The sequence below is a fragment of the Physella acuta genome, unplaced genomic scaffold, assembly GCF_028476545.2.
Source record: "Physella acuta isolate Inbredline_101_S28 unplaced genomic scaffold, ASM2847654v3 ptg001627l, whole genome shotgun sequence".
Classification (NCBI taxonomy): domain Eukaryota; kingdom Metazoa; phylum Mollusca; class Gastropoda; family Physidae; genus Physella; species Physella acuta.
In genome coordinates this window covers 311,505-328,585 of record NW_026733141.1, presented here as the reverse complement: position 1 = coordinate 328,585, position 17,081 = coordinate 311,505, and the positions used below count along the sequence as shown (strand labels likewise).

General features: G+C 36.8%; 1 protein-coding gene across 1 annotated transcript; it reads right to left on the bottom strand.

Annotated features, from left to right (window-relative positions):
• Window positions 1-1,629: 1,629 nt before the first annotated feature.
• LOC131929430 (homeobox protein ceh-17) lies at window positions 1,630-12,668 on the bottom strand (the record flags this gene model as incomplete). The annotated part of the gene is given in 2 exon segments (XM_059285633.1): window positions 1,630-1,784; window positions 12,160-12,668. Coding segments are annotated over 2 exon segments (618 nt in total), but the record flags the coding sequence as incomplete, so codon positions are not given.
• Window positions 12,669-17,081: the final 4,413 nt, after the last annotated feature.

The window sequence follows — 17,081 nt, the reverse complement described above, 5'->3', positions numbered from 1 at the left end:
TCAGTCGCCGAGGTCTAATTTTGTTTTTATTATTTCCCCTAGTAAAGATGGGAGGTAACTGTATCTTTTGCACCGGTCGCTTCCCTTCAACGGAGGGCTTTGCTGTTTTTATGGGGCCCATCATTATTTTATTTCATGTTCGCGGAAAATTATCGGTTGATCTATCGAGAAGATCCATTTCTTGCTTAGGAGGGAGGGCTTGATTTATTGAAACATCCTGGGCCGGCAGTTGTCGGTTGTGTTCGGGTTAGGATTAGTGTTAGGGAAACACCAGACGCAGATTGAGATTTTTTTTTAATTTTTTGAACCGTTGAAATGTTTTTGTTTAGTATCTCTACTTGGGTGGGATTGCAAGAATTCAAATCGTTAGATTGATAAATAAATCTATCAGTTGATCTACACAACAAGATATTTCATTCACTTACTCGAACAAATTTTATTCTTTAAGAATCCTTTACTTTTTAGCGCAATTTCCATTCTGGAGAATTGCGTTTATTAACTCGTCATTTCTGGGAATGGATGGATGAATGAATGAATGTATGGATGAATGTGTGTCCGGGCTCGTATCTCCTCCTCAACGAAGCAATATCAATGACTAGTTCCAAAAGCAATTATGTTAAGCAAGTTACGAGAATGAACATAGGCCATAAAAATTCCGGGTTTCTTTCATGGATTTCCCGGAAAAGCCAAAAAACCTCGAAAAAAAGCAGTTTTTGGCCCATATTTCGGCAACCAGACCACTTAGCGACTTGAAAATGTACCAATCGATTCCTGCCATAATTTAGAACAATATTGCCGAAGAAAGTTTTCAAAAATATCCTTTCGTTCGGTCACAAAAAAATTTTTGAATTAATTAAAATTTGGACCGAATTAGTAGGCATTTTATCCAACCACACCACACGCGTCATCACGTTCAATAGCTGCGCCATTACGTTCAATGGATGCGACATCACGTTCGGTAGCTAGGCGCGCAATGGTTTTTAGTCATGTTACTCTATTGTAAATAAAACATGTAAAATACTGAATTTTTTAAAAATAAAAAACGTTTTAATAACTAACCAATGGTTTTACTAACCCTGCTCTTGATTTACGCTACGACATAGCTATTTTTAGATAACATAAGGAAATTGCGCTAAAATTGTCACTAGACTTTTTTTAATTACTTGTTTCATCTAGGTTATTTTTTTTATTTTAAATTTTTTTTTTTTTTGCTAACACAGTTGAGCGAATTATATTAGTTTTATTAGCCATTTCTTGCAAACTAACACGTTCTAGTTTCTTACTTCATAATTTAATCGCATTAGATTAATAATAACACTCTGTGCTATTCTTCAGTTAAGGAACAGCATTTGCTTAAAATCGCTATCTCCATTTAAACACTTAATTTATTAAACAACTAATTACATTAAATTTACATTAATTTTAAGAAGCTTAATTTCACGCTGAAAGAATATAATTGTGAATATAAAGGAATTTTCGTAACTTTAGACATAAATAATAATTTTTGTTTTTAAATTATAAAACTCTTTGTAAAGAAACAACGTACAACTTTAAATAAAAAATTATATTTACGCAAAACACTAAAATATTTTTTTAAACCCCAGACTCCGGGGGTTGTGATTGACCCACCTGGACTCTGGCTTCTGTCAGGTGGAGGCGCCCTGCCAGCGCCCCCCTGGTGAAGACATCCGGGTAGTGGCTCGCCCTGAAGGCCGCCTCTAGTGTCTCCATCTGGTGGCAGGAGAAGTTGGTGCGGCACCGCCTCTTTTTGTCCTCGTCAGCTGCTGGAATGTCAAGAAACATGACATGACAACAACAATGTCATCAAACATGACATCACTGCAACAATGTCGATAAATATGTCATATCATCAACAATGTCAATAAACATGACATCATAGCAACTATGTCAATAAAAATGACATTAAAGCAACAATGTCAACAATGTCATTATAGCAACAATGTCAACAAACGTGAGATCCCAGCCACAACGTCAATGATTATGACATCACGGCATTAATGTCAACAAACATGACATGACAACAACACTGCCAACAAACGTGACATGAGGGCAACACAGCAAACATGACATCACAGCCACATTGTCGATAAACATGAAATCACAGCCAAATGCAGAGGCGTAGCGACCCTTCCCGGCGCCCGGGGACAAACTTTTCGATTTGCACCCCCCCCCTCGAGATTTTGATATGCCCCCCCCCCTCGCTACGCTACTGGCCAAATGTCAACAATTATGAAATGTCAACAAACATGAGATGTCAACAGCAATATCACAAGCTAGCATCTGACGATATTTTTTAAAATGCTACCTTATCTATGTATTGCGGCGAATGTGGGAGAAGAAGCGGGTTTACCAGGGCCTTTGATTTTAAGGATACTTTCCCTAATGCTCTTCTAATTTCTAAAAATAGCAAACTTCACTACTTTTTCCAGTTTTTATTTAACTTGCTTCCTCTGTCTGTCGACAATCTGTCAATCAAAAGTCTGTCTATATGTTCTCAGAGATCGAAATGCTCGAGCGAAATTTCGGGCACTTCTAACTGACAGATTCGGTTCAAAGTTGGCTCGTGGGTCAAGACATGAAGACAATCCAATCTGACATTTAATTTGACTTAATTGGATGCCTAAGAAATGTATTTTTTATGAATTAATTAAAATTGTGTCCAAATTAGTAGGTAGTCTTATCCAACCATTCCGCACTATTATACGCGCGTTATCACGTTCATTAGGTGCGCAATAGTTTTTAGTCATGTAACTATATTGTAAATTTAAAAATTTAAAGTAGGCCTACTGACAAAAAAATTATAAAACACTTAATAACAAGCTTTTATGTTATAATGCACTAAAAAGTAGAAAATAAACGACACACTACTATTTAAATAGCTATAAAGAAAAGTGTGGGTCTCTTCCTAAATATTAGTAAAGTTATCCAATAGATAATAAAGTGACCCGCGCTTTTTATAGCTATTTAAATAGTAGTGTGTCGTTATTTTAACACGTTTTTTTATTAACTCGGCTTCGCGTTTGTTTGTTGTTAAAATTGACAACGAAAATTAGCCCACTTCTGATAGCTCTAGAGATCTGAAATTCGGCATGTAGGCTATTTTCGCCTAACAATTTCAGATGCAATCAGAAAAAAACTAGCAATTAGAGACCTAAATTAGCTTAATTAAATTACGCACCTAGTACACTCAAATTGAGGACATGATTTCTCAAAAAACGCATGTAAATTTATAAAGTACTAATAATATACACATTTTATTAGGCGTTCACTTTGTGTGGGACGGAGTGGTCTAGCGGTAGAGAGCTGGACTGCTAACCCGTTAGTCTCGAGTTCGAATCCGAGTTCAAGTCAGTAGACCGTCCCTGAGTCCATCCAACTCTGATGGGTACCTAACTCCTGTTAGGGAAAGTAAAGGCGGCTGAGCATAGTGCTGACCACACTATCTCTTTATATGCCGAGGTCACAGAAACAAGTGAACTCTACTTCACTTGCTCCATAGACCGTCAGGTTTGAAAGAGAAACGTTTCACTTGGTGTGCAATTCTTTTTTTTATTACCACGTTTTTTTTTAAAATGTTTTACAGTGTAATGCTTAAGGTGGGTGGAGAATCGACAGTTAATCTGTTCGAGGAGGGATGGGCGGTGGGCCAACTACCTAAAAGCATTCAAAAACCTTTTGATCCTTTTTATTTTGATAAAAAATCCTCTAAATTTTTATGTATTTAAAAACACTTAGTCAAGTCATAATTAATCAAGTCATTAGATAAAGTAGAAAATAAACTATATAAAAAACTTTTTAAAAACCACGTTTTTCATGTGTAGCAACGGACTAAAAAGGAGAAAATAAAATACTTAAAAAAAACTTTTAAAAAAAACACGTTTTTCTTGGGGACATTTGATGACAAAAAACGTGGGTCGGGCAGATTTATGATTAAAGCGAAAACGTACCCACGTTTTTTATCATCAAATGTATGAACAGTCATCACAAGAACCTGCACAGCTCGAGGAAGCACAAAATCTACGAGCAGTCATTGGTAGATCCCCTAGGGTCGGAAGAAAAATTTATTTTCTACTTTTTAGTCCACAAGAAAAACGTGTTTTTTTAAAAGTTTTTTTAAGTATTTTTTCTACTTTTTAGTGCATTATCTATATATATAATTCTCTTCTGGGAGCCGTTAGAAAACAAGCTGCAAGCTACCACCCCCCACCCCCCACCCCCTCGCATTGTCTGGTGAGCTGTGGTCACGCTGTTTACATTTTACAATCATAGAGACGGGTTTGGTGACGGCTATTAGGGGCAGATAATTTAGTTTGAAACGATTTTAAACTTAGAGGAGGTAACTAAGAGGAGGCTGCTTTCACGTGGGGGGGGGGGGGGGGGGGGGTTAGTGTTTTTAAGCAAATATTTTTAGTGGCAGCATTGGTACTGTCGAATTCACAAATTATAAATTACTGAAAAGTAGAGAAAAAAAAACTAAATAGCGGCGTATGATACGCAGCGGGTCGGCTCGTAACATAAAAGCTTGTTATTAAAAAAGTTTTATTTTTTTTAAATTTCATAATTTTTGCTTTTAAACAGCCCTAACATTTGTTGTGCATGTCTTAAATTCTCATCAAAACATAAGCTAAATTTAGATTTCCCCCCCCCCCCCCATTACTTAGTTCTTTTTTTTTCCTCACAGATATAAGTACAATCTCTTGTTTAAGGGTTAAACAATTATTCTTGAATCGTTTTCAGTTTGCTAAGATTCTTATGATAAGATATTTGGAACAAAAGCGCAGCAAACGATTCTAAAAGAACGACATGTTTAATGAGATTTTCTAGGCTACATGTCAAATGGGAATAAAATATCTGATAATTAAATTAATTTGTTAACTAACTAGCTTTTGGGAACTAATTAGCTATCGAACGATTTTAAAATGTAACCACTCCAGCGTTATAAAAGGAGACTAGACGCTGTTCTTGTGGGACGGTGTGGTCGAGTTGTAGAGCTTCGGCCGCTAGCCTGAAGGTCTAGAGTTCGGATCTCGGTTTGAACTTGTGACTGTAGTCCAGTCAGCTCTGATTGATACCTGAATTACGCAGAAATATAAAAGGCGTCCGGCTTAGTGCTGACCATACCATCCTTTCACATACCGAGGTCAAGAAACATACTGATGCGGTATATGGCGAACACAATATCTCTGTGTAATTCTGTGTTATGTTTTGTACAGTCATCGTTTCTTTTTGGTACAAATAAAGAAAAATAAAAAAAAAACACTTAAGAAAAACAGTAAAAAAAAATACTAACGGATTGGAAAAAAGACTTAGGGATGAATAGTAGAAGAGGTACTTAAATGTCATAGTCACACGTTTTACAATTACTCCAGATAAAACCAACTTGAATGATATGTTCTAATATGTAAGCCTACACCATATATTTTTCAAAAGGATATGCAATTTAAGTTAAACATTACGCAGAAGTTTATAAAATTATCCTTTTTTTCACCAAAGTTTAAAAAGCCGTTAGAAAATTGAATAACAATCTTATCAATAAAGGTTTTTATGTCCTCAATACTTAGCGTCCATCAAAGGGTTTACTCAAGTGAATTAATATGACGTCACCTAGTTAGCTGTGGTTGTTTGCCTTCTATTAGCAGACATTCAGTTTACACAACAAACCCAAATCGATGCGGTCTAGTCCACCATCAAACCCTAACCCAAACGCTGGCTCATTCAAACAAATAAAAAAGTTTAAAAAACCCTAACGCTTAAAGAAACGGATCAAAAAATATTTTATTCAGCTTCTCTCCACTGTGATTCCACGTCTGAAGGAGAGCGGTCACGTGCCGGTTTGTTTACAGTTTGTTCCGCCGCCATCTTGTTTATTTACCGACGCCTGGTAATTGAAAGGTATCATTAATTAACGTGTTGACCAGACTAATTGGTCTTATTCTGATTAGAGCGTGTTAGATAACCGAAGGCGTTATTGAAAAGTTTCCCGACGAAAGATTTATTCTATTTCGTCTAATCAATACGTGCTAGCACTGGATGGCTTTATGTAATAAATAATAGGGCACGGTTTGGTTACGAAGGGGGGGAAGGGGGGGGGTTATGTTATAGTAGGCAATACATTTTTACTTTCTCGGTTATACGAAGTACTAGGCATGCTGCCCAGCTTTGCTTAGGCTTTCGAAAACATTGAGAATTTGAATGCTTAATTAATTCGCCCGAGGGTCGGTCTACGACCTCAGGAGTTATGAAGAGGTTCCTCCGTGGACATTTTTTTTTTCGATTTATAGCTCATATAAGGCGCCGGTCAGTTGAGGTCAGTTTTGACCCCATCATCGTAGACTTTTCGGCCAACCGGCCCCCGTGTTCTGTCGCCCCAAGGCAAGATCCTGCCAAATTTGAAGCGCCTGCGGCGCCGGGAAGTTCCCTATCGGGCACCCGACAACTTTGCTTTATATATTATAGAGATTAGCAAATGGCATAGATAAATAAAGATTTCAATAAAGTAATTAAGGCCTGAAATACTTTAGTATAGAAATGTATTATTTGAATAGATGAATCTAGAATATCTAGATCTAGAATCCAAATAAATAAAATAAATTTTATGAATTTAGGCCGGAAAAATTGTATTGTATACATTTCATAGTGTACGTAGATCTAAATCAAATTTGAATGAAATAGTTCATTTCTTTTTATTCTAAACACGGCAGATGACGTCATTAGTTAATGTATAAGCAATAGTGACGTCACAGTTATATGCGTTCTTTTTCACATCTATTAATGCTTTTCCGGTTGCATAAATAATACTGTTTCTCTACATTCGAATACGCCTTTAATTTTTATTTTTCTTCTTTAAATAAAATTGTGGTTATACATTTAAAACATCTAACATATTATTTTCAACAAAAGTCCGTATAAAGTTCTCCATATATCGCTGCCGTTTCTGACGTGATGTCCGGCGAAAATATTTTGCAGACAGAGAGAGAGAGAGAGAGAGAGAGAGAGAGAGAGAGAGAGAGAGAGAGAGAGAGAGAGAGAGAGAGAGAGAGAGAGAGAGAGAAGTGCGCACATGGGGAATTATATATTAGGATAGAGAAAGTATTGTAATCGTGCAAAAAAATCTCTTAAAATTTTAACAATTTTCACCTTATTACACTTCAGTCCTTCATCACATCCGAAGTATAGAGGACTTACTTTAATCGGGCAAAAATTATCAATCCAGATTTATCAAAATTAAGAGGTTTTATGCGCAATCCATTCTGAAAAACAGGGCTTTGCAATGCTGTCCGTATGTCTGTGTGTCTGTCTGTCTGTGTGTCTGTCTGTGTGTAAACACGATAACTTGAGTACCGTTACAGCTAGGTTGATGAAATTTCATATATAAGTATTTTATCAAAATCGTAGATCCGTATCAACTTTTGAGCGATTTCCGATAACCGGAAGTGGTACTTTTTGTACTTTGAATTTTTCAAAAGCCTATAACTTGAGTACTATTTAAGATAGATAAATGAAATTTCACATGTAAGTAAAAGATCTAATTCTCTTTGTTCTGTCAAATTTTGAGTAATTTCCGTTGACGGGAAGTACTAATTTACGCTATTTCCGATTTCTCAAAAACGCATATAAATTTATAACGTACTAATAATATTGCGCAATACTTTTTTCTATAAGATTCTATTCTATTTTTAAAAGTTTAAGTATTTAAAATGGATTAAAAATCATGTCTATAGCCAGAGTTCCCATCCCCTGTTGTTTTATATAAGAATATTCGAGAAAGTTTAGGGGAGATCACTCCCGGTTTATTTTCAGAGCGATTATGAACATACTTGTAGCTAGATTATGTATCAAATAGGAAAAGAATGTCTACTATTGACGTACAAGAGTTTTTTAAAGGTACAGTGAAATCAGGATTTCGTTCAGTCTTTTAGACATTTTTCTTCGCCGGGGGGGGGGGGGGGCGGACACTGGTTATAGAATATATTTTCTGTTTAATCTATTTTTTACTTCGTCCGTTGTAGTAGTCGCGCCCTCCTCCACCGCCCCCCCCCCCCCCTTCCTCGGGGTGCTGCCTGAAAGACACTGAGTGAAGTGGAGGGAAAATCGAATAAACAGCGATTTTGTTACTTTTATTATATTAACAGTCAGTTAACTTTCAATAGAAAATTCTAAATTTTCAAAGAAAAATCCTGGAATTTTAGTTTGGTAAAATTAAAAATATCAGTCTCGATTTTAGCAGCTACACGTGTTCTAAATATAAATACATGACGTCATTAACAATCCGTGAGCTAATAGCGGTTTCTGTGGCAACCGACGAAAGCTTTTAACACTTTTGCTGCCAGAACCACAAAGGAAAAATGAAAGGTTAGATCATAACTAAAGACAATTTGTAAATGACCAAACTACAAGAATACAAATTAAAAGATTTAAAAGATTTAAAAACTGCATGAAGACTTTTTTAAAGTAATGACTGGTGTAGAAGTACACACGAAAGCCTTTATCTCTAAAGCTAACTATAATCTTTATTACTTAAAAAAACTTCGCCTTTTTACCTATTTTTTTCTCTCTTTCTTTGACTAACAAATATATTATGTAAATCCACTATGTTTTAGTAGGGGTAGAAATGTTCGTCTGTAATCTGACCTAATCCAGACTTATTCCCCCACATACCACCACCGTGTGTAGAGATGGTCGCTAATCCTGGGCGGTGGAGGGTTAACCTGAGCAAATTAAATGATTATCGCGATGAAGATTCAACATGAAAGAAACCACGTGGACACGCATGATTTCATCCGGTGCCGCGGGCAAATATTTCTTCGTGTGTCTGAGTTTGTAATGAGAGGACCTAGTGTCGGCATCCTTCTTTGATGTTTATCCATATAAATTATTCCATATTTTATCGAGTCTTAATTAATTTCTTCATGACATCACCGATGTGTCATCCGATTTTGAAAATTTAAAAAGAAAAATCATGTTAAGCGCCCAGTTTTATGTGTGGTTATTTAGCTAAGTTAAAATACAAGAGGCGAAGCTTGATTTGGATAGGGGTGGGCGGAGTGGGGTGGGGGGTGTCATTACCATCAGATAAATAAGCTTTTATAGGCAGTAGTTGAACCAGTATGTTATGTAGGTGGTTGGTACAGATGGTATTTGAACCAGTATGTTATGTAGGTGGTTGGTACAGATGGTATTTGAACCTATATGTTATGTATGTGGTTGGTACAGATGGTATTTGAACCAATATGTCACGCATGTTGTTGGTACAATTGGTATTTGAACCTATACGTTATGTATGTGGTTGGTACAGATGGTATTTGAACCAGTATGGTATGTATGTGGTTGGTACAGATGGTATTTGAACCAGTATGTTATGTAGGTGGTTGGTACAGATGGTATTTGAACCAGTATGTTATGTAGGTGGTTGGTACAGATGGTATTTGAACCTATATGTTATGTATGTGGTTGGTACAGATGGTATTTGAACCAATATGTCACGCATGTTGTTGGTACAATTGGTATTTGAACCTATACGTTATGTATGTGGTTGGTACAGATGGTATTTGAACCAGTATGGTATGTATGTGGTTGGTACAGATGGTATTTGAACCAGTATGTTATGTAGGTGGTTGGTACAGATGGTATTTGAACCAGTATGGTATGTATGTGGTTGGTACAGATGGTATTTGAACCAGTATGGTATGTATGTGGTTGGTACAGATGGTATTTGAACCAGTATGTTATGTAGGTGGTTGGTACAGATGGTATTTGAACCAGTATGTTATGTAGGTGGTTGGTACAGATGGTATTTGAACCAGTATGTTATGTAGGTGGTTGGTACAGATGGTATTTGAACCAGTATGGTATGTATGTGGTTGGTACAGATGGTATTTGAACCTATATGTTATGTATGTGGTTGGTACAGATGGTATTTGAACCCGTATGTTATGTAGATGGTTGGTACAGATGGTATTTGAACCAGTATGTTATGTAGGTGGTTGGTACAGATGGTATTTGAACCTATATGTTATGTATGTGGTTGGTACAGATGGTATTTGAACCAGTATGTTATGTAGGTGGTTGGTACAGATGGTATTTGAACCAGTATGTTATGTAGGTGGTTGGTACAGAGGGTATTTGAACCAGTATGTTATGTAGGTGGTTGATACAGATGGTATTTGAACCAGTATGTTATGTAGGTGGTTGGTAAAGATGGTATTTGAACCAGTATGGTATGTATGTGGTTGGTACAGATGGTATTTGAACCAGTATGTTATGTAGGTGGTTGGTACAGATGGTATTTGAACCAGTATGTTATGTAGGTGGTTGGTACAGATGGTATTTGAACCAGTATGTTATGTAGGTGGTTGGTACAGATGGTATTTGAACCAGTATGGTATGTATGTGGTTGGTACAGATGGTATTTGAACCTATATGTTATGTATGTGGTTGGTACAGATGGTATTTGAACCAGTATGTTATGTAGGTGGTTGGTACAGATGGTATTTAAACCAGTATGTTATGTAGGTGGTTGGTACAGATGGTATTTGAACCAGTATGTTATGTAGGTGGTTGGTACAGAGGGTATTTGAACCAGTATGTTATGTAGGTGGTTGGTACAGAGGGTATTTGAACCAGTATGTTATGTAGGTGGTTGGTACAGATGGTATTTGAACCAGTATGGTATGTAGGTGGTTGGTACAGAGGGTATTTGTACTAGTATGTTATGTAGGTGGTTGGTACAGAGGGTATTTAAACCAGTATGTTATGTAGGTGGTTGGTACAGAGGGTATTTGTACTAGTATGTTATGTAGGTGGTTGGTACAGAGGGTATTGGAAACAATATGTTATGTATGTGGTTGGTACAGATGGTATTTAAACCAGTATGTTATGTAGGTGGTTGGTACAGAGGGTATTTGTACTAGTATGTTATGTAGGTGGTTGGTACAGAGGGTATTGGAAACAATATGTTATGTATGTGGTTGGTACAGATGGTATTTGAACCAGTATGTTATAGGCCTGACAACCAAATTGCCGCAGCAGTAGTAGTAGTGTCTAATTCAAATTTTTTGAATTACTGAAAAGTTGAAAATGAAGCATCTAAATAGCGGAGTATGCTACGCCACGGGTCGGCTGGTTTTTAATATTTAAGAAGCTTTAGAAAAAAAAATATCGAGATGTGAATACATTGGTGAATATGGATTTTCATCTCTTGTGCATGAATCGTCTTACTAGCAAAAGAAATGGTGCATGCGTAATACTACATGTATGCTCAAAATTAGTTTGTAATTTTAAAATCAACACACTTACCAGTACAGAAGAACTTCATTCTCTATATGGTACGATGATTTGAAGTATATTTATTTAAATAAACAAACTCGAAACTTCTTGACTGGATTAGTCAAGTTAAAACCTATAAAGTGATGTTTAAGACATTGTCTATACCAGGGGTCTCCAAACTACGGCCCGAGGGCCGGATGCGGCTCGCGAAGTCCTCTTATCCGGCCCGCGGAGATCTTTTTGTCCAAGGAAAAAACGTTTGTTGGTGATGGCTGAGGAAATTTGCCCAGAAAAATCAAAGACACACTTGTTGAAGAAACTGGCCCCCGAACTGAAATTTGATAGTTAATGCGGCCCTCGGAATGAAAAGTTTGGAGATCCCTGGTCTATACGGTTGAAGGGGGCGGTAGAGGAGGGGGGGGGGGGGGGGGGTAATGAAACCCACAACTTATTTATGGTCATGAAGTTCAAAATATTCAAAATTGTTTTTATATTATTATTTTTTCTTCTTGTGTTGCTACTTGATTTGAAGCTTTAATTTTTGTTAAAAAATAGCTGACTACATACTCCGACATGAACCAGAATACGACATATTTCACGTGTACAGCGAAGTGTTACGTTTAGACAGATTACTGCATAAAGTGTTACATACATTCAGACATACATTCAGACCTTACATATAGAGCTACATACATTGAGAACTTAAATAAAGTGTAACATACAGACAGATTTTAGATAAATTTTAACATACAAACAGATCTTACATAAACTGTTACATACAGACAAAACTTAAATAAAGTTTAATTGACGAACAGATCGTACGTAACATACAGATAGATCTTATATACAGAGTCACATACAATCATAACTTACATAGAGGATCTAATACGGAGTCCGATTCATTTTCTTGTACGCGTGTAGATAAAATTTCACCAACTTGGGGTGTGATGCCTAAAATACGATCGACCGAGAATTTCAGGTCGAGATTCGATCCCACGTCTTTGGGCTTGCTGACGTGTGGAAAGTGCGGCGTTCTGCGAGTGGTCTCCAGCCCTGCTTCTGGTGCCACATCTTGGTCAAGTGGTAGAGTGGACACAGGGTTGCTTGAAGCACGCCCACGACTCTCTGGGTAAAATGTTCTCCGTTTTGCTACGGCTGGTGGGGTGGTCTTCCTCGCGGTGACGTCATGTGACGTGGGGTCATCATATGACCCGGGTTGACCTTTTGTTGGACTGGTACAGGGGTCGTAGTCTTCATCGTCGCTGGTTCCGTTTGGCAAGGTCAGGGTCACGTCCTCTGGTAGACTGTTGGTGTCCTCGTCGCTTGCCGCGTCCATCACGTCATCGTGTTGATGTTCCGGACTGTGGGGCTCGTGGAATCTTCTCCAAAACGGGGGAGGGGGATTGTGTGGGGTTGACGAGGGATTGTGAGTGTGTAAGGGTGACGTGGGGTGGTGAGTGTGTGGGGTGGGTAGGGGGTGGTGCTTGTGTGAGGTGGGTGGGGGAAGACAATCATATAGCGTGGGGCTACTTCTATGAACTAAGCAACCTAAAGAAGCTGGTTTTGTGTGAAGTTTTTCAAATCGTTTATGTTTTACGCCAGCATTGTCATGAAGGCTTCCTACTGTCTTTGAAGATTCCCCGGGTAAAAATTTTCCAGAATTCGGATCGTGAAAAAATTTTGACTCTAGAGGCAAGTGGGTGTGAAATGGATCCGATCCCTCCCATGTATGTACCGGCCGTGTATTAAACACATAGTCCATGCTCGTCATGTTTTTTATAGACTCACACGGGCAAGGAATCCTCTCAAAAAGTAACGGGTTGTGTGATGACGTAGACTGTGACGTACTACACAGACCAACGCATTGGTTTGTGTTGTCCAGAATCTGACCTGACTCGACCAAGTTGAGAAACGACAGCTGTTTGTCCACGTAGGACTCCTTGATGTTTTTCCAGGTGGTCTGCTGGTGCAGCTGGTACCGGATGTGGTGCTTCAGGAGATGCCCGCCCACCAGCATCTGGTGCTGTGTGGAGAAGGGGCCGAGTGGGTAGGGGAAGAAAAAGGGCGACAACTGCGGTGAGATGATGTGAGAGTTAGCGGACCTGAGCAAAGGGTTATCCAACGTTGAGGGTTCAAAGTTCGCCATTGTGGCCTGGTAGATGCCAGATCTGTGTGCCAGAAGACGGGAGTCACGTGACTTGAGAAACAAATTTGTAAAAATTATATTAAAAGCATTATAAAATTTTAAATAAAACATATTTATCGAAAAGATGTGTTGTTCTAAACCTTTTTGGGGGTACCGAACCACCAGTTTTATATGTGCATTCACCGAACATCTTCTTAATAAATCTATCGTTCACCCTTACAAAATATCCGATTATGAATCATATGAGTCGGGTGTGTGTCTTGACCTCCTGCATACCCCTGAGACTGACTCACCGAACCCCCGGGGTTCGATTGAACCTAGGTTCAGAACCTCTGGAATAGATCTAAGTGTTACAGAAATCTCTAAATTAAAGCAGTAAATATTGTCTCGAGAATCAAGACTTAATGTGAGCAGTGCAGTAACACAAATATGCAAGAACACTATACATCTTATGTAACTTACAGTTTAATTCATTAAAAGGCTTTTGTAAGTGTTACATAACACGAGAGATAAAGGCTACCATTTCGCTACGGCTTTATATATACAATTATCATATCAGTGGTAGCCAAGTGGTATAGGGCAAAGTTATATAACAATGTAATTTTCTTTATTCTTAGTTAGATCAATAAGTTAAATCACAATACTAAGAATTTTTTTCTACTCAATTTACAAGACCAAGGCTTGACTGTTCGTTTGTCTAAAGATTAAAAAATGAGCTTTCAGTAAAATAGTGAATTTTCTGTCATTTATTTTTAAAATCTACCCCGTGTATACAAGTCAATTGTACGGAAAAGGTAGTGGGGTGAGGGCTAGACATCTTCTATTGTAGTCGTGAAGATTAAAAACATTGCTGTTGTAACGTGGAGAGTTAAATGTCCCGTTTATTGAGTTCTATAATAAATTTATTATCTCTAAATGTGCTAGGTTGAAATGAATGTTGATTGGGAATTTTAAATAGAATCATTAGAATAAACGGTAAGAGGCTTTGGAAAGAGAACAAATTACTAATTATTATTATTTTAATTTTTTTAAATTTCTAGCTCATTGTAAAAATGTAAATGTTTAACCTAGTTAAACATTGCATTTAACATGTATTCGCGATATGTCTCTTAAGAATTAATTAACATTAAACGATTTTCAAATCAACAATTGTAGACGTGTTTAATAGTTTCTTTGACTAAGTGTGTTCAATTTGATCATTAACAACATGCGATAATTTAACAACACTTATTCAAGCGTCACCTTATTTTCAAAAAGCGAATATTGTTTCCTTTTTAAGTTGTAAATATTTTTGTTGAGAGCGGCCAATCTTTAACACAATATTGATTCGGTATAGACTGAAAACAATCTTGACAAAAAAAGCACTGAATCAAAAGCTTCGAACATTGTGGTTTCCGAGAATGCACCCCCCCTCCTCACCCCTGCACAAAATATTATTACTATTGGCGTTTATTGACTGGTCCGCCTTTCAACAATGTTGATACCTAAGTATCTTTGTTCTGCCGCCGCATACTATTCGCCTCTATTCCGATACATTTATCGGAATCTTTATTTACGCCGATTTAATATCTGATTCAACTAACCCAGACCCTAACCCAGATCCTAACCCAGACCCTAACCCAGACCCTAACCCAGACCCTAATCCAGACCCTAATCCAGCTTCATGTATAAACTGACATTACACGTCATAGCTTCATGTATAAACTGACATTACACGTCATAGCTTCATGTATAAACTGACATTACACGTCATAGCTTCATGTATAAACTGACATTACACGTCATAGCTTCATGTATAAACTGACATTACACGTCATAGCTTCATGTATAAACTGACATTACACGTCATAGCTTCATGTATAAACTGACATTACACGTCATAAGTTTACTTGTTAGCTGACATTATATGTTATTGCTTCATCTGTACGCGGAAAATCGACGACTGAAAAACTAGCGGAGAATTGTAACAGATCAAATAAACTAGCGGAGAATAGTAACAGATCAAATAAACTAGCGGAGAATTGTAACAGATCAAATAAACTAGCGGAGAATAGTAACAGATCAAATAAACTAGCGGAGAATTGTAACAGATCAAATAAACTGGCGGTGAATTGTAACAGATCAAATAAACTGGCGGTGAATTGTTTATCAATTTTTATTTTATTTTTATTTATGAGCTAACCTCATTTTCCCCAACTGGAAAAAAAATTAGAACTTCAGTCCGTTGATTAAATTTGATATTTTGTGGTTAGCAGTTGCGTACTCTTTTAATATGAGATATCCTAAACGCCACAGTTTAGAATAAATCGACTACTGGATTTGTAAGAACACTAAAGCGCGCACATGTATGTTGGAGACAAATGAATAAGCTCGTGCCTGATTAGCAATCAATGAAACAGCTGGCATAATTTAAATGCGCGGATCGCATCAAAAATATTTCAATTTCGACAGGCTAGCAAGCAGGGGCGGAACTACCATACCGCCAGACCCCACAATGCGGGGGGGGGGGGGCCAGGACGTTTAGGGGCCCAGTTCCGACCAAAAAACAATGCATTTTTTTTTCAAAAATTATGTTTTCATGCATCTTGAAAGTGGTTTTGTAAAAAAAAATTTTAAAAATAGGTCTACTATAGCAGAGATTATTGCGTAGAAAAATATTTTAAAATCTACAAGAGCTATAGTTTGAAAGGTTTAGGGTTATAAAAATAATTGTTTTCAAAATTGATATTATAAAAGCCAAAAATGAAAAAAATAAACATAACGCGAGAAACCATTCACGAATCAAGCTAACGTCTTTATATATTTTTGACCAGCATGTTTAAGACACTATCTTTAACTCAAAATGAGTTTGGACTAAATTTTTTTCTGTTTTGTTCTCTCAGAATGGTTATATATTGCAAAGAAGTAGACTAAATTACTCAGTTAGGATATAGATCATATATATATATATATATATATATATATATATATATATATATATATATATATATATATATATATATATATATATAGGTGGCCCCAGATTTTTCTTTGCGGGGGAGCCTTTGATTTCTAGTTCCGCCACTGCTAGCAAGTATTAAACCATTCAAAATAAATTGATTTAAAATCATTGTCTATTAGCGGCAAATAATTGCCGGACGAGTCCTTTATTTATAGCCTTGTTTAACACAAAGGGAGACGATAGACGTGAGTAATGTTTAAAGTTGACAAGTTTCTAGTCTATAAATAACATGAACACTGAACAAAAAAATAATAATTTTATGTAGTCTAGTATTATATTTTGTTTAGCCCAACTTGTACTAATTAAAATTTAATTATTTTTCAATATTACTTCAAAATTTAGTCATCGAAATATTGAATTCATTTTTTTTCTTCTTTATCATTACTCAATGTGGACATGCTTTATAACTGATATAGTATGCTTACATTAATTGATATTGTGTATATATTACCTCCACTGTTACATAGGAAACATGATAAAAGACCTAATGGGATTTTTAAAAGGTGCCAAGACAGCTTCCGTTTTTGTTGAAATGTACTTCTAACTTAAGTAGCCTAATGTATTAAATTTTTTTTAACTCTCTATAGGGCTCGCATTACAATATAAATAGAAACTATAAGTAAATATCAGAGAATAAATATTGGATAC